The 27,745-nt window shown below is 37.0% G+C and overlaps 2 protein-coding genes and 2 long non-coding RNA genes across 4 annotated transcripts; 2 read left to right on the top strand and 2 right to left on the bottom strand.

Annotated features, from left to right (window-relative positions):
- On the top strand, positions 1 to 22,733 carry LOC309478167 (uncharacterized protein). The gene is made up of 3 exons (XM_082141761.1): positions 1 to 777; positions 21,401 to 21,520; positions 21,712 to 22,733. Exons 2-3 carry the CDS (start codon positions 21,463 to 21,465, stop codon positions 22,611 to 22,613), a joined length of 960 nt encoding a protein of 319 aa, XP_081997887.1. The 5' UTR covers positions 1 to 777; positions 21,401 to 21,462; the 3' UTR covers positions 22,614 to 22,733.
- Positions 6,767 to 7,325, bottom strand: LOC309478243. The gene is made up of 2 exons (XR_014198899.1): positions 7,191 to 7,325; positions 6,767 to 7,144 (listed from the first exon to the last, which is right to left on the bottom strand). It is a non-coding gene; the product is annotated as an uncharacterized lncRNA (long non-coding RNA).
- LOC309478202 (uncharacterized protein) lies at positions 12,232 to 17,368 on the top strand. Its single transcript, XM_082141817.1, has 4 exons — positions 12,232 to 12,503; positions 13,624 to 13,782; positions 15,970 to 16,059; positions 16,175 to 17,368. The coding sequence occupies exons 2-4, from the start codon at positions 13,750 to 13,752 to the stop codon at positions 16,445 to 16,447; spliced, it is 396 nt and encodes a 131-aa protein (XP_081997943.1). The 5' UTR covers positions 12,232 to 12,503; positions 13,624 to 13,749; the 3' UTR covers positions 16,448 to 17,368.
- A 1,352-nt stretch (positions 22,734 to 24,085) lies between the features above and the next one.
- Positions 24,086 to 26,481, bottom strand: LOC309478242. Its single transcript, XR_014198898.1, has 2 exons — positions 25,174 to 26,481; positions 24,086 to 25,041 (listed from the first exon to the last, which is right to left on the bottom strand). It is a non-coding gene; the product is annotated as an uncharacterized lncRNA (long non-coding RNA).
- Between the last annotated feature and the right edge of the window lie 1,264 nt (positions 26,482 to 27,745).

Below are 27,745 nucleotides of genomic sequence, written 5' to 3'. Positions count from 1 at the left end.
ACCTTTAAAGTAATAGGGAAACATCCAAACGGGTTGTGTGAACAATGTCATGTTAAAGAAATTACCTGTGATTCTTGAATGTATCAAGTATGAACAAGAAAGGAACAAAATTATAGGAGAAATTAAGAAAAATGGAATTCAAGAATTTATTTTTAAGGTTTTAATAAAATGGTCAAGTGAAATAAATAGTAAAGAATTGTTTGATTTGATAAGGGAGACAGGGCTGATACAGAATATAAACTCTATTCCACACTCCGGAGCAGAAGGAGGCGGTAATGAACCGAAAACACTGGTTGCCAGCCGCCGTAAAAAAACAAGAAGAAGACGAGAAGAAGAAGAAGGTGGCATTTGTTTTCATTTCAACCACCTACGTTTGTTGAAGCCATCTTTAGTTAGTAAAACTGCGCTTTGCTGTTTCAGACTGTGTGAGTACACTTATCTAGTCATTTATTGGGAGAAATCGAAATCTGACTGTGTGTACATGAGTTCGACCGGTGTCCGATTCACGAACATATGACTCTTAAGAGTCGGTTCATTGTAGTGAATCAAAAACATCTGCCTTCGAGGCTACTGAAATATCTGACTCTGGTAATTCTAACGAATTGAAACTGTACACTAGTGAAATATGACGTTACTTTCTCCTCACGTCCTCACTCAGATAGATTGCATGTTTTCTTGCGTCGCTGGAATTTAGGCTCATGAACAATAATCATGTTCACCCCATTCGCCCAAAACAAAATACTTCCACCAACTGTTATTATAGAATCTGAAGCACTGGTAGGTTTTACCGGTAAAAAGTAATTTACGTTATTCGTTAGTAATTTCTAATTGTGTGTGACGAACAAAAACAAACAAACATTAATGCAGCAGTTTTCAACATTTCAGACCTAAAAAGTAGGCTATTGATTGTGTATTGTGAATGTTTCCAGTCTTTCTTTCCTTCAGAAGTTCAACTTGTTTAAGAAACGCCTTATTTATATAATGTAAATCAACTAGAATATGTAAATACATAGAAAAAATAGTATATCTTCATATAACTCGTTATTAGCGTTATTTATGTTTAACTTTACCTTCACGAGGACGCTGACGCACTGAATCGTTATTTGTTTAAATTAGTTCAAAGTTACTGTTAGATTATATTACCTTGGCAAACTATACATCATTAAAAAGTTTTAAGACTCAAGCTTCAGTATTTGACCTCTATTTTATTCTGAGAAACTAGTGGCAGATATGTCTTAATTTGTGTCAGGAGTTATGAAAATGAATAAAGTCGATACCTTTATATTAATTATGAGGGTTAGCAGCATCCAGATCCATTGATGAAAAAAACTCCAGTACGGACGTCATGAAAATGCTTGACAAAACTACGTCCCTCAGAGCTTGCACCTCAAAATTGTGCAGATTTGGAGAAATATTGATAGATTATCATGTGTTTACGTCATATTTGTATAGAGAGGAATCATTTTTATAAATATTTTACCTAAAATGTGCCGATGTAATCATTATGAGCACTGGATATTCTGATGTACATAGGGCGCTATATGCACATTTAGTGTACAAATGGCACTTGTGATGAACAGGAATATTATGTGACATTCCAGGAACTCCTTTACATAAACAAGGCTTCCAGAGATCGCTGTAACATCCCAGATAGAGACTTTTGAAGACAATAAACACAATACAGATGTGTGGTTTATCTGTGTTCTTCATGCCATGTCGAGTATTTTCATAACAATAGTGTATGTTTATAATGCAATGTCTTTATCAATGTGCAGAATATTATAAAATAATATATTTTCTGTGTGATTTAAAAAAAAATTTTTTATCCGAAGCCATATCAGATCACGGAAGGTCTTACGTTAAAAAAGTCAAATTGGAGCAAAAACATGGTTTCAATCTTACAAATTGTCGTGTATTGATGGTGTGCTAAGCTAACATGTTATCTAGCCCTAAGATGCACCTGCCAACTAGCTGAGCAAATATGTTATTTTAGTAGTAATTATTTTAATAGTAATGCTCATTGAAATGTTTCTTTTTTCAAAAAGGGCATTTGATACATTTTCAAAGAACATTAAGTGAGAAGTTTGATAAAAAAAAAAAAAAAAAGAGGGATTAACCCAGTGTGAATAGAAAGTCATCAGTATTTATAATGAAGACAAAAGAAAATAATAATTAGAGCCATAACCAGGTCGGAGAATGTGAATGTGTGCAGTGAAGACTGAAACTCGTTTGGACTCGTTTGCACCACAAAACAATAGAGATAATACACTGAATGGATGCTTAGAAAACGGCAATAAACACCATTTAGCAATTTAGAGTCTTCTTAAAATATAATCACATGACACTTAAATTTTATAAGATATTTCATAAAAATACATTTCTAATAACTAATAACTTTGAAAGCTATTTATAAAAGAAAATTCATTATGGCAATTTAATTCTGACTTTACAATAAACTGCCAAGTGTCTGCTTTCAAATGAGACCGTAATAATGCTTTTAGTGTAAAGGGTTCATGACCTGTATCTGCTTTAGTTTGGGTATGCCATTTCTGGGGATTTTTTCAAAAGCGGGCTAACAGGTTAACTATTTACAACTTTAACTCTTTTGGACAGGAAGTTCTTTCTTTCAGAAAAGACGCCTAGCTAACATACGAACTAGCCTACCAGTTACGTATTGGTACTTGGTAATTTCACGCTGGTAATTTAATTACCATCAAATTAAGTTAAAATCACAATGTCGCCTGTACAAACTCTTAAGCTTATACGATAACCAAGAACATTCCAGTTACGTATATTCACTTTTTTGGCCAAGAAACTGTACATCATAGGTCCGTATTTCATGATTATCAGATAATCACACATTTTTTATACGTTCTGGTGACCAGAATTTTCTATTTAAAACGTGTAATTAAACGTCGTGCACAAAATAGAAATTTCAGAAGATAACTCAGTCAGAAGATACAGGCGATATGCTCTTTTTATGAAGTGAGATCAGGCGCTCTGCAGAGTAACGAGAGTAACAGGGCAGGAACTTTCTTCTGAGGCACTTTTACTTTAACTGAGTGTGACAGATGAGTTTGATTTTCTGATGTAAGAAACAAATAAAACGTTTTTTTTATTTTTTTTTATGTAAATAAAACTATTTACTTAATCCTGAAATGTCTTCTAGCAAGAACGCTATATGTATGTTTATGATGCTCTACACTGAATGCTTTCATTCATGTAAATGTTTAATATTATTTGTTAATATTGTAAATGTAAATGCTTTTTATTGTATTTATCACATCACAATTACTGACTGACCGGGTCAGAAGTTATGTTGTTGCAATGAACGATTCCAGGAATTTAACTTTTCTGGTTGTGACACTGCCTCAGAAAAAATTATATTGTAATTGTAAAATTGATTGGAAGCATCTGCTAAATGAGCAACAGGGACCATAATTCATACCTTCACTAAAGCAATTCATGAGTAATGCTAGGGGAATATTCCCATCTTCCCACAGGAGAAGCAGCAAGCAGGAGGAATTACTCCAGGAGAAACTACTGACATACTATTGTAAAGATGGAGATTAAGGATGAACCCTGCAGAATAAAAGATGAAGATACAGAGGAACAAATAGGTTGGTGTTTTCCTTCATTCTCTTTAATGACTGATGATGAACATTAAGATGAAAACTGACATATAAAAATATATTTAGATCAAGATACTACCAGACTTAATAGTGAACTTGATTTTTGCTCAGTAGAGGCACGCATATATTTCTGATTTTTCTCTTTTGTCTTTCATTAATTGGATTTTGGGAAGTGAAAGAAGACAAATGGCATCATTTTCAAAAACCTTATTTCCAAAATGAAGATGGAAACGCTAGAATTTCACAGACTGCAAAGAATTTCACACAGAAACGAGCTAAAAAAACTGGAATCAAAGATTTTTTCACCTGTTCTGAGTGTGGAAAGAGTTACATGCATAAAAAAAAATTTAATGTGCACATGAGAATTCACACTGGGGAGAGACCGTTCAAATGCTCTGAGTGTGGAAAGAGTTACACTCAGAAAGGACACTTTAATGAGCACATGAGGATTCACACTGGAGAAAGGCCTTATACATGCTCTCAGTGTGGAAAGAGTTTCATTCACAAAAGAAGCCTAAATGTGCACATGAGAATTCACACCGGAGAAAAGCCGTTCACATGCTCTCAGTGTGGAAAGAGTTTCATTCACAAGGAAAGCTTAAATTTGCACATGAGGACTCACACTGGAGAAAAGCCGTTCATTTGCACTCATTGCGGAAAGAGTTTCAATAACAAAGGAAACTTAAATGTGCACATTAGAATTCACACCGGAGAAAAGCCGTTCACATGCTCTCAGTGTGAAAAGAGTTTCACTCACAAAGAAAGCTTAAATTTCCACCTGAGATCTCACACTGGAGAAAGGCCTTATACATGCACTCTGTGTGAGAAGAGTTTCATTCAGAAGGGACACTTTAATACGCACATGAGAATTCACACTGGAGAAAAAACATTCATATGCAATTAGTGTGGAAAGAGTTGTACTTTCAAAAGCTCTGTCAAAGATCATCTAGAGAGTTGTTAAGCTTTGATCATTGTGATAAACATTTGTTGTGGCATCAAACTGTAAGAACACTTACAAACCTTAAATTGAAATGTGGCAAGCAGTGCGGGGCCGAGAGCCGAGAGAACGGTGTGAGGCCGGTGGAGTGATTGATGATAATGAGTGTCTCAAGGAGGAACCCCGGATGTATAAAAGGAGGAGCGACGACAGTGAAGGATGAGAGAGGACGGGGCCGGATTCACGAAACATTCTTGAGATTAAAATTCTTCTTATCTACCAATTTCTTCTTATTTTCTAACTTAAGAAAAAAGATACGAATATTTTGTATTCCCAAAAGAGCTTCTTCAGAATGTTCTTATTCGAAGCGATGCGTTCGTGTAAGAAAAATATCCATATTTAACTAAAACAACTAGCTTCCGGCAGACGGCCGTACGCAAGTCGTCTTGCGCCGAAAGAGTAACCGTTGACGCTGTATGGCGTATGATGTAGGAGTAGCGTAAGCTTTGACGCCTCACGCGACTAAAACACACAGGGCTGGGCTACAAACTCAAGCTACTCTGACATTTCTCTTTAAAACTTCTCGTTTTAGATTTCTAATTCGTGACTGTGTTTTGTTATGTTCTATCCTTTGCGCTTCCGCGTTCGTCATTATGTTGTGCGTCGGGTCAAGTGTTACTCTTTCGCTGTAATTCAATGCGTACGGTCGTCTGCCGGAAGCTAGTTACTGTAGTCGATAAAGTTTTAAATTTGGATATTTTTCTTACACTAACGCATCGCTTCACTTCAGAAGGCCTTTATTAACCCCCCAGAGCCGTGTCGAGCACTTTAATCCTGAATAGATGAGCTTTTAATAGACTTCAAAACAGAAACACCCATTCACTGCTGAAGAGCCAGGACATTTAAAAAAATATATATATAACTCCGATTGTATTCATCTAAAAAAGAATGTCATATACACCTAGGATGGCTTGAGGGTGAGTAAATCATGAGCTAATAAAACATTTTGGGTGAACTATCCCTCTGAATACCCAAATGTAAGATGTTTAATGAATTTAAATATCAAAAATTTCACTTAGGAATATTCTTACGACTTAAGATTTCCGTGAATCTGAACCTCGTTACATTCATGCGGCTGAAACTTTTATTCTTTTTGTGGGAAAAAATAAATTTTCACCACTACATTCTTTAAAAATGCATGAGCGTATTCATACTGGTGTGACACTGTGGGAAGAACTTTATTTCATTTGGCGACTCATGAGAGAGTTCATACTGTATAGAAACCGTACAATGTGGAAAGAGATTCAGCCAATCATAATCTACAGTTTCATGAGAAAAGGGCATTGCCCAACATTGAAAGCAAAGTTCATGATCAGATCCATCACTTTCAAGTGAATACCTTAATATAATTCTAATAAAGCAAAAGCTGGAATTTCTTGCAACATAGTGACATTAAAGTGAGACATTTGTTCAATTTAGTGGTGAAGATTGAAGTTGTTTGTTCAACACTGGAAATTGGGCAAATTTTTTGTAGGAATGTTTTTTTGGGTTTTTTTGTTGCTATAAAGCCACAACAATCTCTGTTACTTTAATTTCCTATTATCAATGTAAAGCCGCTTTGGAACAATCTACATTGTTAAAAGCGCTATATAAATGAAGATGACTTGACTTGACTTGACTTTTATTATTAATATTTTCATTGGGGAGTAAATTTAGTAAAACTAAGCATCTCCATCCATATGGTGTACAAATTTAGTTTGTTTGTCTTGCTGTTAAGAGGTGATGCACTAATATTATTATTATTATTAATGTCATTTGTTGTATATTGCAACTTACATTGTATTACATCAAAATTGTTACCACGAGAAAAACTTAATGGGATAGTTCACCTAAAAATGAAGATTGTCATTATTTAGTCACCCTCATGTCGTTCCAAACCCGCAAGTCTTTCGTTCATCTTCTGAACACAAATCAAGTTTTTTTTTTAGGTTTTTTTTACATTGTTAGCTAACTGCATGATTTGTATTATGTACATTTATGAAATGCATAACTTTGACTCCGTCACCTCTGATAACAGATCAATCTAAATTGTAATGTAGACATTGTAGCATTTTATGTAAAGCTGCTTTGAAACGAAATGTGTTGTAAAAATCGCTATACAAATAAATGTGAATTGAATTAAAAAGTGGGCCGGATGTTTATTTTTTATTTATTTATATTCCTTCTCAAAATATGGACTTTGACTAATATATGCACTACTGAGACTTATCAAGTTAAATATGAAAACTGGTCCGTGTCTGTGGGAAAATCAGCTGCCATCTCTAGTTGTTTAAAAGGTAAACTAAATCTAAAATAACATGGTATTTTATCAGCAATATGGTAAAAATCTGATACAAATAATTCAGTTGATAGAATTTCTTATAGAAAACTATTCAAAATCTAATAAATAACATTCATATATTGTAAATATCTCTTTCCATGATATTTTTATAACGTTCAAACTGTGCTGGGTAGATCATTTACAATTTGTAGTCCATTACTGATTCCAAATATGACACAAGTTGTAGTTGGTAATCTTTTACGTTCCACATTTAAGATAATGTAATATGACTACTTTTGACCCAACTTGTTTATTACATTGAGTTATAAGTATAATATTGTACCATGTTGATGTAAAAGCAAGGGATTTTGGTGTAATGCAATGATGTTTATGAATGTTTAATGAATGTTTAATGAATGTTTAATGAATGTTTAATGAATGTTTAGACAGGATTAATTAATCCAGGAGAAACTACTGACATACTATTGTAAAGATGGAGATTAAGGAAGAACCCTGCAGAATAAAAGATGAAGATACAGAGGAACAAATAGGTTGGTGTTTTCCTTCATTCTCTTTAATGACTGATGAGGAACATTAAGATGAAAACTGACATTTAACAATATATATAAAACTAGGCACTAGTAGACTCAGTAGTAAACTAGATTTGTGCTAAATTGGGGGTCCCTGAATTTCTTTTTCTTTCTGATTTGTCTATCTTCAACTAAACCTTGGGAATTTAATGTTGATTTTAGACCTGATGGAAGTGAATGAAGACAAACAGCACCAGGTTCGTAAACCTCATAATTTTACGAATGAAGATGGAAACATCATTACACTGACTGAAAAGGATTTCATACAGAAAAGTGCTGGAAAATCTGGAGTTAAAGGATCTTTCACCTGCTCTGAGTGTGGAAAGAGTTTCACACAAAAATCAACCCTTAACAGACACATGAGGATTCACACTGGAGAGAGGCCTCATACATGCTCTCAGTGTGGAAACGGTTTCATTCAGAAAGGACAACTAAATGAGCACATGATAATTCACACTGGAGAAAAAACGTTCACATGCACTCAGTGTGGAAAGAGTTTCACATCTAAAAGAAATCTCAAAGATCATCTGGTCTCTCACTCTGGAGTGAGATCATTCAGCTGTGATCAGTGCGAGAAAACATTTGTTTTTGAACCAAACTTAAAAAGACACCTTAAAGTTCATGCTGGTGTGAAGCCTCACTTTTGTTCTTTTTGTGGAAAGTGTTTTTCACGACTGCAACATGTTAAAGAGCATGAGCGTGTTCATAATGGTGTGAGACCTTATATGTGCTTTGACTGTGGAAAAACCTTCACTAGATCCAACCACTTAAAATCACACCAGAGAATTCACACTGGAGAGAAACCGTACAAGTGCTCACACTGTGGAAAGAGTTTCGGCAATGTATCCAATAAACACACTCATATGAAAAAGCATTGCCTGATCCATAACTTTCAGGTAAATGCGTTTGATTTTCTCAGGGTTCCTATGCAATATCGATGGTGAAGGGGTGATTCTGCAATGTATATTCTTTGAGTGATTTTTAATGAGTGATTTGTAATCAAGTTATTAATCCATGTTTATCCAATTTTTATCCTAATTTTGACTTTACAATAAACTGCCATGTGTCGGCTTTCAACTGAGACCATAATAATGCTTTTAGTGCAAAGGGTTCACGACCTGTATCTGCTTTAGTTTGGGTATGCCATTTCTGGGGATTTTCTTCCAAACTGGCTAACAGGTTAACTATTTACATACAGGTTAACATTACATTGAAGACGCCCAGCTAACAAATTAACTAGCTTACTTATTGGTACTTGGTAATTTCATGCTGTTAATTTAATTACCATCAAATTATTAGGGCTGGACACGAATATTTAAATATTTGTTCGGTGGGTTTGTATTCGATTTTCAATTTTGGGATTCAAAAATTCGTTTTTTATTTTATTTAATTTTTTTGCATACCTGCCATCTCCTTCGAAACAGTTCTCATTCGCGTTTGAATATGTTTACACTATAAAATCTGCCGCAATAAAATACTAGTTTTTACAATTATCTTAGCCTAGCCGTTTTTAATAGGATGGACAGTTGAAGGAAACCAACCTCGTTATACTAGCTTGTATTCTGGTAAGCTGCGTTGCTTTGACATTGTGGAAAATAGAATAATAGAAACAAAATGAATTAGCCTTTTTACCCGTTATTATCAATCTAAATGAATCTACTGCGAAATATAGGAGCTTGTTAAAACTCAAAAGTGAGATTTTACTGTCACGTCGTTTATTGAAATGTGAGCTGCGCTAATTGCACTAGCCAGCCTAACGTTACATGTTCTATTTAGCCTATTTATTTTATATAAGGGAATTCATTTAATTTAAACTTAAACCTCCATTTTGTAACAGACACGCATGTTTGTTTTAGCACTTCCGTCAGTGAAACACCACACTACAGCCTGAAAAACATTGAAATAAATACCAGTAATATTGGTAACTTTAATAATATAAGAAAGTTCCATATTATTAAAAAAAACATTCGTTTTATATTTCCCGACAAAGATAAGTCATATAGCATACCGCTTTGCGCTTTGAGAGGGATGTGGGACACGAGCAGGAAAGAGAAATTCACTCTCTAATATTTTCTAATATCTTCATGTTTTGGTTTCTCCAGATGTTCCAAGCAAATGATACTTGTTGTAAAAGGTCTGAAGAACAAATTTGATCTTCTGCAGTGTCAAAACATTTAACCTATTTTTGGTTTTGTCAAGTCAAGTCAAGTCAAGTTTATTTGTATAGCGCTTTTCACAATACAGATTGTATCAAAGCAGCTTCACAGTATTACATTTAAATAATACAACAAAGTTTGTTTCAAGAGGAATTTATTGATTGATGAAATTAAATTAAATATCCCCAAAATATCCCCAACTGAGCAAGCCAAAGGCAACAGTGGCAAGGAACCGAAAAACTCCATCAGGTGACCTAATGGAGAAAAAAAACCTTGGGAGAACCCAGGCTCAGTCGGGGGCCAGTTCTCCTCTGGCATTTATGAGCTAGAGGCCGGATTGTAGTTTGAACTGTGGGATTATATGAATGCCTGGCTGAAGAGATGCGACTTTAATCTAGTTTTAAACTGGGAGAGCGAGTCTGAGCAACGAACAGTATCAGGAAGACTATTCCAGAGTTTTGGAGCCAAATGTGAAAACCTCCTTTGGTGGTTCTGGATATCCTAGGTATGACCAAAAGCCTTGAATTTAGTGATCTTAAAGAGCGCGATGGATTATAGGGCGATAGAAGATCCGTTAAATAGACTGGAGCTAAGCCGTTTAGGGCTTTATAAGTCAGTAGCAATACCTTGTAATTAATACGGAACTTTATAGGTAACCAATGCAGTGATGATAAAATCGGTGTTATATGATCATATTTTCTTGATCTCTTAAGAACTCTAGCGGCGGCATTTTGGACTAACTGTAGCTTGTTTATTGAGGATGCAGGACAACCAGCTAATAAGGCATTACAGTAATCCAGTCTCGAGGTCATGAATGCATGAACTAACTTTTCTGCATCAGAAACTGATAGCATATTACGTAGCTTAGCAATGTTTCTAAGGTGGAAAAAGGCTGTTTTTGTAACATATGAAATATGATTTTCAAAAGACAGGTTGCAATCGAGTATAACACCCAGGTCTTTTACTGTAGCGGATAAAGTAACAGGACATCCTATGATGTTAAAGTTGTATTGTGCGAGGTTTTGTGGGCGGTTTTTTGAACCGATAAGTATTACCTCTGTCTTGTCTGGATTTAATAATAGAAAATTACGCGTCATCCAATCTTTTATATCTTTAACACACTCTGTCAATTTGGAAAATTTAGCGTTTTCATCCGGCCTTGATGAAATATATATTTGAGTGTCATCAGCATAACAATGGAAACTAATTCCATGTTTCCTTATAATATTTCCAAGTGGCATCATATATATTGAAAATAACAGAGGGCCTAACACAGATCCCTGCGGCACTCCATAGTTTACTGGAGTTATGATCGATTTTTCTCCATTTAAATAGACAAAATGGTAGCGGTCAGATAGGTATGATTTGAACCAGCTTAGTGCTTGTCCTTGAACACCAGTATAATTTTGTAGTCGATCTAAGAGTATTGTGTGATCTATAGTATCGAACGCAGCACTAAGATCAAGTAAAACTAGTATTGAGATACAGCCTTGGTCAGAAGCTAAAAGTAAATCATTTGTGATTTTAACGAGCGCAGTTTCAGTGCTATGATGCGGTCTGAATCCAGACTGAAACTTTTCATAGATATCATTTTGTTGCAAGAAAGAGCCCAGTTGAGCGGACACCACTTTTTCTAATATTTTAGACATAAATGGAAGATTTGAAATGGGTCTATAATTTGCTAGATTATAATGATCTAATTGTGGTTTCTTAATGAGAGGTTTTATAACTGCCAGTTTAAATGTTCTTGGAACATGACCTAGAGATAAAGACGAGTTAATAATATTGAGGAGAGGCTCTTCCACTACAGGTAACACTTCTTTCAGTAGTTTAGTTGGTATAGGATCTAATAAACATGTTGTTGTTTTAGATGAAGTGATAAGTTTATTTAACTCTTTTTGTTCTATAGTTGTAAAGCACTGTAATTGTTCTTGAAACATTGCTGTTGGACAAATTAAAAGGGAACCAAAGGAAGAAACGTTTATAATCCGAAAATGGGCGTCTCGAATATAACAAGGCCTGATTCTTTTTTGCTTGCGCATCAAATTCTATTTAACACAGTTTGTGCTTGTTATTATGGTAAGGTGAAGATTTGTGTGTTGATTTGGTATTATAGTGAGTGAAGATTTGGGAAAAGAAACAAGCTATTCGATGTCCAATGGAATATTGTTCAATTCGCTGATAATTGGGTGACCAGATCGCAAAACATAATACAAAACAGGTGTTGTGCCGAATTTCGACCCCCTGCCAAATTATTATGACCGCCGCTAGCGTAGCTAGCGAAAGCGGTCATATAGGGATTGTCAAAGTTTTTTTTTTTTTTTTTTTTTTTTCACCTTACTGAATTTTTCGTCAACGATACCAGGGACACCGAAGCACCGGGGAACATGAAATTTGGTGGGCATGTAGCCCCACTAGACTTCCAAGGAAAAATTTCGTTTGGTCCCCGGGGGCCACTCCCCCCCCACGCTGGGCCCCCCCAAACCCCCAAAAATGCAGTTTTTCCTAAATAACTACACTGTAAAAAGTGATTCTGAGTTTTAGTCAGGTGAACTAGTGAAATCATGTCCTGTCAACTTGCAGCGTCTCACTACACAATAGGATGAGTTATGACAACCTCAACTTGAAGGGAAATGGAAAACTTTAAATAACGTGTTCATATAACAACAAAACATAGGTTCTATCAACTTTCTGTGTAATGCGCATGTGCCAGAAACTTTACGTCATGATGACGTACTATTTGAACGAGTTTGAAGTAGACGCGCCATCGCCATTTTCTGCACGAGAAGTTGCCGATGCAAGAAAAGAGGAAGGAGCCCGCGTTTGAACGAGTAACGGGACTTTTGTGGACTGCAAATAATGAAATGAGTAAGTATACCGTGATTTGTGCTTTCTTTCATGTTAAATTAGGCTTGTTTCGTCAGTGCACCTCGTCCGTGTTTTGTTATCAGGAGCCACACTCACTGCCAGGCAAATTTCTGCTCGCTAGACAGAGACACCGAGCTGCTGTCGAGACGTGAGCAGAAAGAGAAGTCGTCATTATAAGTTAATGTTGATAAATAGCTAAAATAGTGTACATATAAGTTATTTTTAGCGTGTTGTTAATCGGATCTCATTATCGTTAGAAACACCTACTAACCAGTAAGTTAAGTTAATATCTGAAGCAGCGCCGCCAGTCCATATTTGTGTTTAACATGACAAATAAAAATGCTTGATTGACTTATTTTTCTTAAACACCCAGTTGTTATTTTTTCAAATGACATGAGTTAGGCTACCAATGTTTTTGAGCACGTGCAAACGGTGTGTCTTCTGTAGGCCTTAGGTAGGCTAACTTGAGATGTAAGTTATTAATATAAGGTCATCATAACTTTTTGAAGTGTAATAATCACATTATTAAACTTGTATGTTATTTGTGTTACCTGTTAAGCCCTGAAGAATCATGAAATTCAGAATTACGTTATTTGTAGAAAACATTTTCACATAATAAAAGCTATATTTATAGCATTGCTCACTTTTATATTGACAGCAACATCATCAGTATAATATTCAATGCATCACCCAGCCATAGAAATAAAAAATTTTGATATTTTTTTCCTCATTGTATTTGGGGAGTAAGATGTTTTAGGGCTACATGATTATGGAAAAATCATAATTTTCGATTAGGCTATTCCCTTGAAATTGTAATTGGCGATTATTAATTACGATTATCTGCTCAATTTACATTGAATGATGTTTTAAATAGCTTTATAACAGTGGTTCTCAACTCGTTTAAATTCGACCCACATTTTCCCATGGTCATCAAGCCATGACCCATTTTTTTATGGCTATTATAACAATTGTAGACACAAACAAGTGCTGTTCTATTAGAAGATATGGGCAAACTTAATATCCTAAGATTATATGACCAGTTCTTTCATGTTGAGTGAAATTAAAATGTTTTAACTCTTTCATCTTTGTTCAGTTTGTTAATGTATTTATGTTTTTATAGATCAGCAAAGAATTCTCCAGGCTTGTGTCAAAGGACCCGAGCAAGTCCTTTTTGGAAGGCCTAGATGGTCATCTCTCAAAGCTGATACAGTTATTCAGGTCAAAGCGGTATGAGGACATTCCAGAAATGACTTCAGTACTGGAGAGCCTTGATAAGGATGTAAGTCAATTTATTTTAAAGCAGTCTTTCTCGCCCCAAAATGACAATTCTGTGATCATTTACTCACTTACATCATAAACCTAGTGATAGAGACATCTTTTCATACAATTACTTCAGAGTAAGTGTCTAAAAAGTAACCCATACGATTTGTATGTCATATTCAAAGTCTTCTGAAATCATACAATCTCTTTGTATGATGAAAACATACAAATTTCAGTCTTTGTTTACAATAATGTTTTATTGTATTAACTACTTCATAAATATCAAGCCTCATTAGGTTCTTGCAAGTCTTTTGATCAAATGTCATGACACAAGAACTAATGAGGTTTGATGTTGTTGTTGTAGTATGTCGTAGTAACATTAACACTGATATGATCAGTTCATTACAAAAAGTTTTACAACTTTTAAAATAGGCAACATGACTCATCCACTACTTTTAACTGCATTTTTTATAGTGTTGACTTGTCCTTTATAGAGCTTAACAGCCTAGCCATTGTTCATTTATGAATATTTTTGCATGTGTTTGGAGTGGCATGTTGGTGAGTAAATGACAATTATCATCTTTGGTAACCTATCCTTTTAAATCTTTTAAAGTGTTGTTACAACCCCAATTCATTTAAGGCAGGGGTGCCTAATCCTGCTCCTGGGGAGCCAAGATCCTGCAGAGTTTAGCTTCAACCCCAATTAAACACACCTGAACCAGCTTATCAAGGTGTTCAGGATCACTACAAACTTCCAGGCAGGTGTGTTGTTGAACCAAGTTGGAGTTAAACTCTGCAATACATTATTGGCCCTCCAGGAGCGCTTTGGTCTGGTTTCACACTCAACTTGATTCTATCGAACCCTGGTGCGTTTGCGTGCATATTACATCATGGCAAACGTGCACGGCGCATAATAGAAAACAGAACACGGGTCAGTATAATTCGGTGCTATTATGCGCAGCTGAGTGAAAAACACATGTTGTGTGTGTGTGTGTGTGTGTGTGTGTGTGTGTGTGTGTGTGTGTGTGTGTGTGTGTGTGTGTGTGTGTGTGTGTGTGTGTGTGTGTGTCATAAGGTGACCTGCTGCTGCTTGCAAAAGGACTCTTTTGAGGAGACAGTGGATTTCCAAATTTGTTGCCCTGATTCCACGCGCTGTGCGCGAATACACTGCAGGCTCACTCTCGCTCGTATCCAAGGTAAATCATCAACACTGTCATCCCTTACATGTGTTTTATTTAACTAAATACATCATAATCAGCTAAAACGCATGCGTAGGTCACTTCACTTCCTGAACAAGCGCGCACCCGAGTCCATGTTGCTTTCTCATTCACGCGAACTGCGGCATGGTTCAGGAGCAACCGAACTCAGACCACCTCCTCTAGGTAGTCTCGGGTTCGGTACCCCAGTGCACACCCGGGTCCGCCTGACAGCGTTCACATTAGCGATTTTTCATGCGAACCGTGCCCCGTTCCGAATTAAACTTAGGGTGCTATCACACTGGCAGTTTAGTTCGGAACGGGGCACGGTTCGCATGAAAAAACGCTAATGTGAACGCTGGTCTGAGTTCGGTTGCTCCTGAACCATGCCGCAGTTCGCGTGAATGAGAAAGCAACATGGACTCGGGTGCGCGCTTGTTCAGGAAGTGAAGTGACCTACGCATGCGTTTTAGCTGATTATGATGTATTTAGTTAAATAAAACACATGTAAGGGATGACAGTGTTGATGATTTACATTGGATACGAGCGAGAGTGAGCCTGCAGTGTATTCGCGCACAGCGCGTGGAATCAGGGCAACAAATTTGGAAATCCACTGTCTCCTCAAAAGAGTCCGTTTGCAAGCAGCAGAAGGTCACCTTATGCCACACACACACACACACACACACACACAGTAAACCTGTGTTGTTCACTCAGCTGTGCATAACAGCACCGAATTATACTGACCCGCGTTCTGTTTTCTATCATGCGCCGTGCATGTTTGCGATGACGTAATATGTACAAAAACGCACCAGGGTTCGATAGAATCAAGTTGAGTGTGAAACCAGACCAACGCTGCTTGCGGCGCCGGGAACAAATTTGAAATGAATGTTTTTGTGTTTTTATTTTTTCTAAAAACAAGACAGAGGGAGGGGGAGAAAGGATAAACAAATAAAGAAAAACAAAGGATTGAACCAATAAAGCTGGTACTTTAACCATCCTTTAATTTACAGACAACAAACCAAAGGATGATGACTGCAGCATTGCTTGGCCTGCCGTCGTACATGCGAGAGAGTCCTTCAAAATTCATGAAAATATGTGAGGTAAGCTGAAACCTTTAAGGCAAAACAATTTGCAGGGGTCTGGAGACTGTATATTGTTTGTGTAATTGGTTTTAAGTAGGCTAATAGTACCTTGTTTTGTTTGCATTCTATAAAGCCCAGTGACATTGAAGAGGAAGTGATCAAGGGTTTGGTGATAGGAATCCTACTGGTTGTGGAAAATGTGATGGAACCTCAGTCGGCGTTCTACAAAGACGTTGTCCTGGTGATTGAGGAAGAAGTGGTAATGCGTCACCTGAGTGATGTACCTAATGCTTTTCTGAACTTGATGGGCCTGGTGTACGCATTAAACCTTGAGTACCCAAAGAAATTCAAATTCACTTTTGAAGTGATACAGGGCCTGTTTATTGGTGTTGGATCAGACTCTTGAACTCAAGAGTTCACTCTTTGAAGAGCAAGTTGCTGAGATGAGACAGAAAACAAACAAAATCTTTTTTCCTTCTTGCTACTGTTAAATCGTTGCACTGTTTTAAAGTTTAAGAGCATTGTTATTTTAGATATCATTGTTTTAAGTGTAACATTGGTATTCTTGATTTTGAAACAGACTGTTTTCTTGTTACCTTGTCCTGCTTGCTCTTTCCTTGTCATGTTTCTACGAGTGTGAATTGAAGACACTGTTTTTAAACAGTTTAATCTGTGAAGTTTTTTAACACAGCTTATTGTGAATTCTTCATGTACACTTGTTCCTGCAATGAAAATATCTGATAATGTCAAGGAGAGATATTTGTACTATTTTGGCTCTAAGATGGGTCTGTGCATAGAGAAGTTTGCACTTGTTTGTGTGAGCTGTATATTTGTGAGGGTTTTTCTTGTGGTGTTTTTTTTATCTTTGCAAGATAATTCTTTGTGTCTGTGTCTTTTGGGTGCAATGCATCTGTTTAAAAAAAATAAATGCTGAGAGTTTCAATTTTGCAGTTGTTGATTTCATTAAAAATCTGGTTCCAGATAGATATCTAGAATTTCTTGTTAAAGCAAGCAATGAAGTCCAGTAAACTCAAATAGTTAAGTTATGATGTTGAGGAAAAATTACTTTTTTATGTCAATTAGACTTGATTAATTGTTGTGAAAACATGAAAAATTAAGTTCGACCAATATGTTTCTCAGTTGACTTAACTAAAACTTATAAATGCTTATTAATTGATACAGTACGTTGGCTCAATTTACTGCAAGTTATTTCAACAAATACATACAAGTTGAGTGAACTTAAATCCTAATGTTGGCTAAACTTAACTGAGTCAATGCAACAAGATGACTTGACTAAGTCAAGTTGTGTCAACAAATCATTTTTTACAGTGTACCTGAACCGTGGCACCGAGGATGAAGACATTTTTATGGTATGTTGGTCTACTAGACTTTTACGGAAAAATTTCGTTTGGTCCCCGGGGGCCACTTCCCCCCCCCCCCCGCGCTGGGGCCCCCTTAAATTTTTCGTCAACGATACCAGGGACACCGAAACACCGGGGAACATGAAATTTGGTGGGCATGTAGCCCCACTAGACTTCTAAGGAAAAATTTCGTTTGGTCCCCGGGGGCCACTCCCCCCCCGCGCTGGGCCCCCCCAAACCCAAAAAAATGCAGTTTTTCCTAAATAACTACCTGAACCGTGGCACCGAGGATGAAGAAATTTGTATGGTATGTTGCTCTCAAGGGCCCACATCAACCTAGCCCATAATCACTCATTTGTGATTTGCGCCCCTCCCATAAAAAATGAAAATGCAATATTATTCTGCTTTAATCGCCCCTATCTTCAGTGGAGATGTTCAGAACTGCACCATATTTCATGTGTATGATTAACTTGACAACCTCTGGGGGTATCCTCTGCTAAGTTTTGTAGAATTTCATCCATGGGGGGGTATAAAATAAATTCATTTATGTGCACATTTAGTGACTGTACACTCATCGGCCTGTAGATGGTGCTGTTGAGCGAAGGGTTGCTGGTTTAGGATGATACTGTCACACACACACATGCAGGAATACAAACAAACGCAAGCATGCACACACACTGACATCCACACGCACAGACACACACCCATACACACACATACAAATCCACATGCACAGACACACACACACAAACACACACGCGCACACATGTACGCACACATACATACACACACACACACACACACACACAGACACACACATACACAAACACACACACATACACACACACACACACACACACACACACACACACACACACACACACACACACAGACAGACATGCACATACTATTACTTTTTTTAGGTATATACATAAACACGCAATACAGCCAAATTACTCCACGTCATTTATTTTTGTGGAAAGCCAGTGCAGGCCTGAGCGGCGGTCATATTTTGTACCGCGATGCGGTACATCTAGTTACCCCCCTCGTTGAAGTCAGTACCTGAGTGCCTAATCCTAACCCCACCCCTAATCCTAACCCCACCCCTAATCCTAACCCCTCCCCCAATCCTAACCCCTCCCCCACAACTAATCCTAAACCTACCAATACTAGGGGGGTAATAATTTGGCGGGGGTCGAAATTCGGCACAACACCGGCAATGCGGTTGTCAAGATTACAGGCACAGCTCTGCTCGCGTGAGGTGCGCCGCTTCTGACTTGCGCTGTTCTTTAGTTTATTAAAAGTTTATCAATTCTAAACGTGTCCATATTTTATTAAGTGCTACTCTGCCCTCCCTTGGGTCCACAGCAACACACCTAGTGGAGTCGTTTGGATGAGTGGTTCTCGACCTAATCAAAATGCAAACAGACAGACAGACTTTATTAGAGATTAGAATATGCTAAGCCCCACCGAAGCCTCGAATATTCGGTGTTTATTACTACCGAAGCCTTGAATATTTGGTTTTAATTACTACCGAAGCCTCGAATATTCTGTGTTTATTACTACCGAAGCCTTGAATATTTGGTGTTAATTACTACCGAAGCCTCGAATATTCTGTGTTTATTACTACCGAAGCCTTGAATATTTGGTGTTAATTACTACCGAAGCCTCGAATATTCTGTGTTTATTACTACCGAAGCCTTGAATATTTGGTGTTAATTACTACCGAAGCCTCGAATATTCGGTGTTTATTACTACCGAAGCCTTGAATATTTGGTGTTAATTACTACCGAAGCCTCGAATATTCGGTGTTTATTACTACCGAAGCCTTGAATATTTGGTGTTAATTACTACCGAAGCCTCGAATATTCGGTGTTGATTACTATCGAAGGCGTACACCCGCAATTTTTAAAAAGGCTGTGTAAACACAGATTATAGCTTATATATTTACTCTAGAAACTAACTCTACGAACATGGAAAACAGTGATGGATGGGCCTCTTAACCTTTACGCTGAGGAGAAAATCCAATGCAACTCTGAAGGGATCAAGTGAAACATGATTATTTCTCAGCCAGCAACACTGGACATCCACCACACGGCAAACGCTAATACCTTTTCATATACTATCTACTTTCTATGTATAACAGTTCTATCTAATAACATATTAGACAGGACTGTTAGATCGTAAACTAATGAACACGGAGAATGCGACTCAGGCTCTGTCTTTCTCAGCAATGGTGCGAAAGCCCCTATAATGAAGTGAGATAAGGTGCACCGCTGAATAACGACTGACAGGGCAGGAACAAGTATTGTGTAGCTATACGCTATGGGGAACCAATCCAATCGCGCCGGGCTATGATAAGCGCAACGACATGTTCTGATACCCAAGTTGGGACGCTTGCGGCATTGCAGGCCCATAGAGGCGAATGCTAAAGCGATAGCATCCGTTTGTAACGGCTCGAATGGGGGTCCCTTGATTATTTCATCCATAATCAGGATTAAAAGTTTAATAAAGAAACATAACATGAATGAACAGTTAAAATCACTTCTAATATTTCTAAATGAAATATAAGTCACACTCTAAGTATAATATCCTTGCCTAAAGAAAAATAAAGTTGTTGAGAGATCTCTCTTTGAAAAGACAAAATTGCAAAAGGAGCCAGGTCGAGTCCAAGGATAGACTGACCTTTACAGAAATTGATCTCCTTCTTATGCATTTGCTTATTGGAACAGAGCTAAGTTCCTCTTTTCATAGTATATCACATCAAAGCAGACAAACAAGACACAAACATATCTAGCTTTCATGGTTTCACACCTTGGTTGTGGCCTGGGCACATACACATATCGTCCTGTACCACCATGTATCAAGAAGTCGTAAATCTCAATACAATGCAAAAGAAATAAACTGCTATAGCCTACAACATGTTCCTTCTGCAAGATGTTTAACCAAGATAAAACAAAAAATGTATCACTTTAACTGAGACATTCGCGCTACATGTAGTCTGTCTATTGGAAACTTCTAGGCTTTCGCCCACATCTTACACAAGTTCACCAGGTCAGCTACATTGAGGTGTCAAGGTTAATAAAAGGAAAGCATTAAACATACATTTCAAATAATAATTATGATAAACAAATCAAATGATTTCCTAAATTATGATCGATTAAATTATATTTTAGATATGAATGATTAAATGATAAAACAAGATATATATATATATTATTATTATTTTTTTTATTTTTATTTTTTTTTATCAAAGAGTTCCATAAAGGAAACAATAATGTGCACGTGAAAAATCACACAGATAAAGATCTATTAAATTTCATTACGAAATTTAACTTTTCGAGATCGGCTAGAATACCATGGCATCTCTTTGAATTGGCAACTTTCACTTTCACTTTAGCGCGACGCATTTCCTTTTATCCGCCAGTAGAGGCGCTCGAGCAACCGAAGCAATGACACACATCCGAGTCTAGGAGAAGAAGAGAAGTGAGCGAGGGAAGGGATCATAAACATGAGAAGTGGAACACAGCCGTTCATTCTGCTCTAAATCTGCTGTTTCAGGCTGTGAGTACATTCATTTCTAAATCCAAACGACTAAACGAGTCAGTTCATTTAGTGAATCACTCAGAAATGAACCGACTGATGTTGTCCATTACGTTCGAGAAACGTAAACTCGTTACTGACTGTTTTTTTTTTTTTTTACATTACAATTTGTAAAGATTTTGAGAGTTGTGTTTTCATTTTATGAAACCTAGTAAACAGTTTTTAATGCAAGTAAATCATATCTAATGTAAGAGCAACATAAAATCAACTAGAGGAGTTAAATAGTTTCTAAACGACTCAATACAATTAAAGCTGAATAACTGAGAGTGATTGTAAGTGTGATGATCATCTGCTAAATGAGCAACAACGACCACAATTCACTTCTTCAGTCAGTGAAGCTCCCACAGCCGTTCATGAGAGTTTAAATGCTGGGGAATATTCCCATCTTCCCACAGGAGAAGAAGAAGCAAGCAGGAGGAATTACTCCAGGAGAAACTACTGACATACTATTGTAAAGATGGAGATTAAGGAAGAACCCTGCAGAATAAAAGATGAAGATACAGAGGAACAAATAGGTTGGTGTTTTCCTTCATTCTCTTTAATGACTGATGAGGAACATTAAGATGAAAACTGACATTTAACAATATAAAACTAGGCACTAGTAGACTCAGTAGTAAACTAGATTTGTGCTAAATTTGGACTCCCTGATTTTCTTTATTATTTGTCTGTCTCTAACTGAACCATGGTAATTTAATGTTGGTTTTAGACCTGATGGAAGTGAATGAAGACAAACAGCACCAGGTTCGTAAACCTCATAATTTTACAAACGAAGATGGAAACATCATTACACTGACTGAAAAGAATTTCATACAGAAAAGTGCTGGAAAAACTGGAGTTAAAGGATCATTCACCTGCTCTGAGTGTGGAAAGAGTTACATACATAAAACAAACCTTAAGATACACATGAGGATTCACACTGGAGAAAGACCGTTCTCGTGCACTCATTGTGGAAAGAGTTTCTTTCAGATAGGACACTTAAATGAGCACATGAGAATTCACACTGGAGAAAAACCATTCACATGCTCTCAGTGTGGAAAGAGTTTCACTCAGAAAAACATTCTCAACAATCATCTGCGCCGTCACTCTGGTTTGAGATCATTCAGCTGTGATCAGTGTGATAAAACATTTGTTTTTGAATCAAACTTTAAAACACATCTTAAAGTTCACACTGGTGTGAAGCCTCATGTCTGTTCATTTTGTGAAAAGAGTTTTACACTACTGCATTCTTTGAAAGAGCATGAGAGAATTCATACTGGTGTGAAACCTCATTGTTGTTCTCACTGTGGAAAGAGTTTTACTAGATCCAGTAACTTAAAAAAACACCAGCGAGTTCATACTGGAGAGAAACCGTACATGTGCTCACACTGTGGAAAGAGTTTCTCTCGGTCAGGAACCTTGAAAGTTCATGAGAGAGTTCATATTGGTGAGAAGCCGTACAAGTGTTCACGCTGTGGAAAGAGTTTCTCTCATTCAGGACACCGGAAAGATCATGAGAGAGTTCATACTGGAGAGAAACCGTACATGTGCTCACACTGTGGAAAGAGTTTCTCTCGTTTAGGAAGCCTGAAAGTTCATGAGAGAGTTCATATCGGAGAGAAGCTGCACTAGTGCTCTTCATGTGGGAAGAGTTTCACCAGTTTATCCAATATACACACTCAAATGAAAAGCAGTGCCCGAAACTGTTAAGTAATAAAAGTTCTTAAAAAAAATAAAACATTTTATCCATAACTTTCAAGTAAATAAGTTTGATTTTCTCATGGTTTCTACACAATATCGATGGTGAAGCGGTGGATTCTGCAATGTATATCCTTTGAGTGTAGAAATAATGATGAATATTGTCTGAACCTCTCACTGAGAGAAAGTATATAGTATCAGTATGCTTTGGGAACATTTTCTGCAATTGATTTTATCTCTGTATCCTCCTGGTCTTCATTCATCATCTGGTCCTCGGGTCTTAAAGGGTTCATATAATGGTACATGCACTTTTACAAGTTGATTGTACTGAAATGTGTGTTGGCAGTGCCTGTATCATATAATGATAAAAATCCATCCAGTGTTTTTTTTTTTTTTTAATCTCCTTATATGTCTCAAATTGAGCCGTCTGACCGGGTGACGTCACACGGTCGGACGCCCCTCCCACGATTGTTAATTGACAGCAGCGTTTCAACACAGACCCGCCCTCACTCGTGAGCGAGCTGTCATCATAGTCCGCCATTGTTGATGTGCTGGAGCAGAATGGCGTCTAAGCGATTGTGGTGTTCTGTTCTTGGGTGTAATAACGAACACAGCAGTCATTTTGATGTTCCTAAATCCGAACCGCTGGAGACGCAGTGGTTGAGTTTTGTTTTCGAAGGGAATATTCCCCACGATCAACAGCAATGCTTTCATGTTTGCACGAATCATTTCTCACCAGACTGCTTTATAAACGAGAACATTGAAAAAGGTATTAGCTCCTGTCTGAGTATGTGTTGTTTATGTGCCTAATGACTGTCAAGCCTCACAGACTGGTTATTTTTTAAACAGATCAGTAAAATTTTAGTGCTTCAGCCCTGACAGTTGTACCTAACACTGCATAGATAACGTTACGCATCACTGACAAGCCTACATTTACCGAAAAAAAGTTTTTCATGACCATTAGCTGTAACATCAATCTGTCAATGAACTAGCGTATACATCAGTAAACACATAGCGTTCGTATCTCACGACTCTACCCTGGCAGTACACACAAAGATAGATCAAAGTGACATTACCTTAACCAACCATTCAGAAACGTCCTGTTCGAGCCTTAATTGTCAAACTTCTTCGGGGCCGTCATCTTGTTCCGGGTCCATCTCCGGGTCAAATTGATACGGTTGCACAAATGTGTCCTCAGTGACTCCCGCTGCCATTTTTTTCTCCAAAATATACCCTCAACTGTTGTCAAGGCAACACTCCATATGTGTTGTGTCAAAATGCCCCACAGAACAGAGGGGCAGGGAGAGCAAAGCTCATTATCATTTAAAGACACATGTACTTAAATGGCGTGCTGAAAACAGAGCTGTTTTTGACTGGGTAAAATGAGTGTTTTCTTACAATAGTAATGAGATTTTTTTATTAAAGTATATTACAAAATTTTAATTTAGACCCTAAAGAATCATATTAACTTGTACAAAAATGGCATTATATGACCCTTTTAACTGTAAATTCCCCTACAATCTTCATTTGTTACAGAAGAAACTCGGTTATACAGGTTTAATATGACATAAGGGAGAGTAAATGATAACAGAATTTTTATTTTTGGGTGAACTACTGCACATTTTAGAGTGGCCTTTTATTGCGGCCAGCCTAAGGCACACCTGTGCAATAATCATACGGTCTAATCAGCATCTTGATATGTCACACCTGTGAGGTGGATGGATTATCTCGGCAAAGGAGAAGTGTTCACTAACACAGATTAAGACAGATTTGTGAACAATATTTTAGAGAAATAGGCCTTTTGTGTACATAGAAAAAGTCTTAGATCTTTGAGTTCAGCTCATGAAAAATGGGGGCAAAAACAAAAGTGTTGCGTTTAAAATTTTGTTCAGGGTACAAATCTTGACCTTTAGGAGCCACTAGCTGAAGAAGAAAAAAAGGCAACCTCACCAAAGTCCTTAGAATTAATCTCCTGGGGACCATTTTTATCTGTAGCATGACAAAAACGTACACACACTGAAAAGCAAAACAGGCCTTAACATAATAAAATACAGTAAAAGTCAGTTTGTGTTGTTACATTTCAGTAATTTTGCCAGTCAAAGTTGACAAGCTCTCTAATGAGAAACACTGAGGGGTTTAGGCTGATGCTTTTCTTTGGACCTTCCAAGATTTCATCTGATCTGTGCCTTTGGTGTTTGGTGCCATCACGGTTGATTCTCAAAATGAACCTGCAAGCACAAGCGGGGAAAAATATATAATTTTTCAGACCGGCAGAATTTGCAGAAATTTGCAGTTGGCAGAATTTGCCATAACTCTCAACCTTTATGCTGCATGTACTAGTGATGTAGTACTCGAGTCCGGTCTCGGACTCGTCTCGGACTTGTTCCTTCAAAGACTCGGTCGTGACTCGGACTCGACCCTTCAAAGACTCGGTCTTGACTCGGACTCGGCATAGGCGGTTTCATCCCCATCACTAGTCCACTAGAATACATACAACTAGATTTTTTTTTTTTTTAAAGTGTCAGGGTGGGCTTAACATGTTGATGACAGAGCAGCACTGTTGAAGCAGTTTAGAAAAATAGGCAGAGGGCTTAATTTGAGCCGGAACATGTTCCGTCACCTCCAACGTTGGATCCGGAACCTTTTTATTGGATCCGGCACCTCCTGTGTCACTATGGAAAATTAATTGCCTAAATGAAAAAAAAAAAAATGTCCTGTTTGTGTAGTTTCAATGTTGTTATTTGTCTGGTTAGTCTTTATTCGCCATTGAAGTTCTACAAAAATCTTGTGTTTGCATTTGCATTACATTGAATTGTTATTTCGACATAATATCTTGTTATTTCGACATAATAAGGGGACATTCTAATCTGCATTAAGCCACATTAAGCGTTCTTATAATGGTTTTCTATGGGAGGAAAATGCTTAACGTGTAATTGCGTTCATATTCTGGGCTCATCTGATTTTTTGTACATAGCATAGCCTACTTTGTTATGATTTTAGTATCATAATGAGTAGTAAATGCACGCACAATTATCCGTGAACTTGATTTGAACAAATTCCTTTCAACTTGTGTCTGCAAAATTCAGAATTAAATGAATGTGCAGCAATTTGTACAAATAGAGAGTCTGTAGGCCTACTATACTGTTGTAGCCATTAAATAAGTGCATGTTTCATATTTGTTAAAATATTATAATGTTATTTCTTTTCCATTTATGTTGATTATGAAAAGTGAACAGCACGAAGATAGGATGCGCAATATGAGACATGGAGTGGGTCAGACATGATTTTGACCACTTCATTAAGTTTTGTTTTGTAAAAATCCTTTCTTTAAAGTGAATTTCGTTTTGTATAAATTGTATCTTAATTTTAATCAATTTTTCATCAACCAATTGCCTGGATTTAATGAATAAGAACCAAATATAACAGACAATATAATCATGGAGGCGCCCGCGCGGTCTCTTGCATTGCACATTAACTGGAGCGCATCTCATCCTAACTTAACGAAACTCAGTGTAAGCCTCACACAGACATGAGAAATACATCAAATACACAAAGCTTGAAATGTCTTTAAACGAAATAATTCAAAACGAAAAAAGAAAAAGGCTACTCTCTGATTATGTAATCCATTATGTGCATTTCTATATAGGCGCGTTCACTACGGATAGCCTATGGCGATCGTCGACTTCATCTTTGCAGCCGACACTGTCAGAAAACACTAGTTTATTAATAAAAATCATGTACGCGTCACCGGATTTACAAATGTACATCTTGCTGGTTGCACGCACACATATTATGTCGAAATAACGAGATATGTTGAAATAACATTATTATTAATAATAATAGCCTATATCTTTTAATAATAATTCATAATTCATAATAATTTAATAATCATAATTTAATATTAAATATTTAGTGGCCAAGTTTTGCGCAGCTCCCCGTCAATGATCTAGCACCCCCTCAGCACATGCGTTAAAAATTCTCTAGCGCCGCCCCTGCAGAGAAGCTACGTAGGCAGTGTAAAACATTTTTGGTTCCATTACCTCCAACCCCCGTTTTGAGTCGCCGGGTCCAAATGCATGAATGTAAATGTAATGTAATGTAATATATATATATATATATATATATATATATATATATATATATATTGGTTTACCTAATTCTGCATTTGACAAAATGGACAGCTAATGCTGAAGAAGAGTCTGTTAGCTGTTGCAACTGGATGATGATTCTGCCCTGCATAGTCAGCATCCATCTTTTTGCTTAGAGAACAGACTCTCCTGAAACAGACAAAGTCACAGCAGCCTTTTAGTGTTATTATAGTTTACAGAAAAAACTAAAATACAATAACAGAACTTATTACTAACAACAGTGAGATGAGGGGTGAAGATGAGGTAAGATATGATGTTGTATGGTGTTTATAGTTTTTAATCAATTAAACAACATTTCAAATATTAGTTAGTAAAACTTTGCTATATTGATAATGGTATGTTGCTAACCCTTTCCTCCCTCCCTCCTCCAACTTCAACCCGTTCTGTGTATTAGTGGAGAGCGTCAGCAGTGATGTCCAGTCCGGAGGGAATGGCTGCTGCAAATTCAAAATAAAGAACAGACACTAATGGATGATTGTTTAAAAGCACTTTAACTCTGCTGCCCAAACCACTGTTTTCTCCCCTTCGGTTGGTTTTATTGGCAGTTACATTATATTATGTTTGCCTGCTTAACTAATACATACTTCAGCTAATTTAGTTGATGTCATCTTACTCTCCTGTAGATGTTATCACCGTTACGATGGCAATCACATGAAAAGACTCCAAAATACACCTCCGACATTGCAGACGACATGATTCAGACCACAAACTTGAAAATAAAACAAAAGATGAAATAATAATGGTGATGCTTAAAGGGTTAGTTTACTCAAAAAAATGTAATTCCATCACCATTTACTCACCCTCAACTTGTTCATAACATTAATTTATTTATTCAAAAGAAGATATTTTAAAGAACATGAGTAAACAAACAGTTTCTGGTCCCCTTTGACATCCATAGTATTTTTTTTTTATATATAT

Source organism: Leuciscus leuciscus (assembly GCF_965113295.1).
Source record: "Leuciscus leuciscus genome assembly, chromosome: 16".
NCBI classification, from domain to species: domain Eukaryota; kingdom Metazoa; phylum Chordata; class Actinopteri; order Cypriniformes; family Leuciscidae; genus Leuciscus; species Leuciscus leuciscus.
Note: the sequence above shows the minus strand (reverse complement) of the source record. Positions and strands in the feature narration are given on the sequence as shown.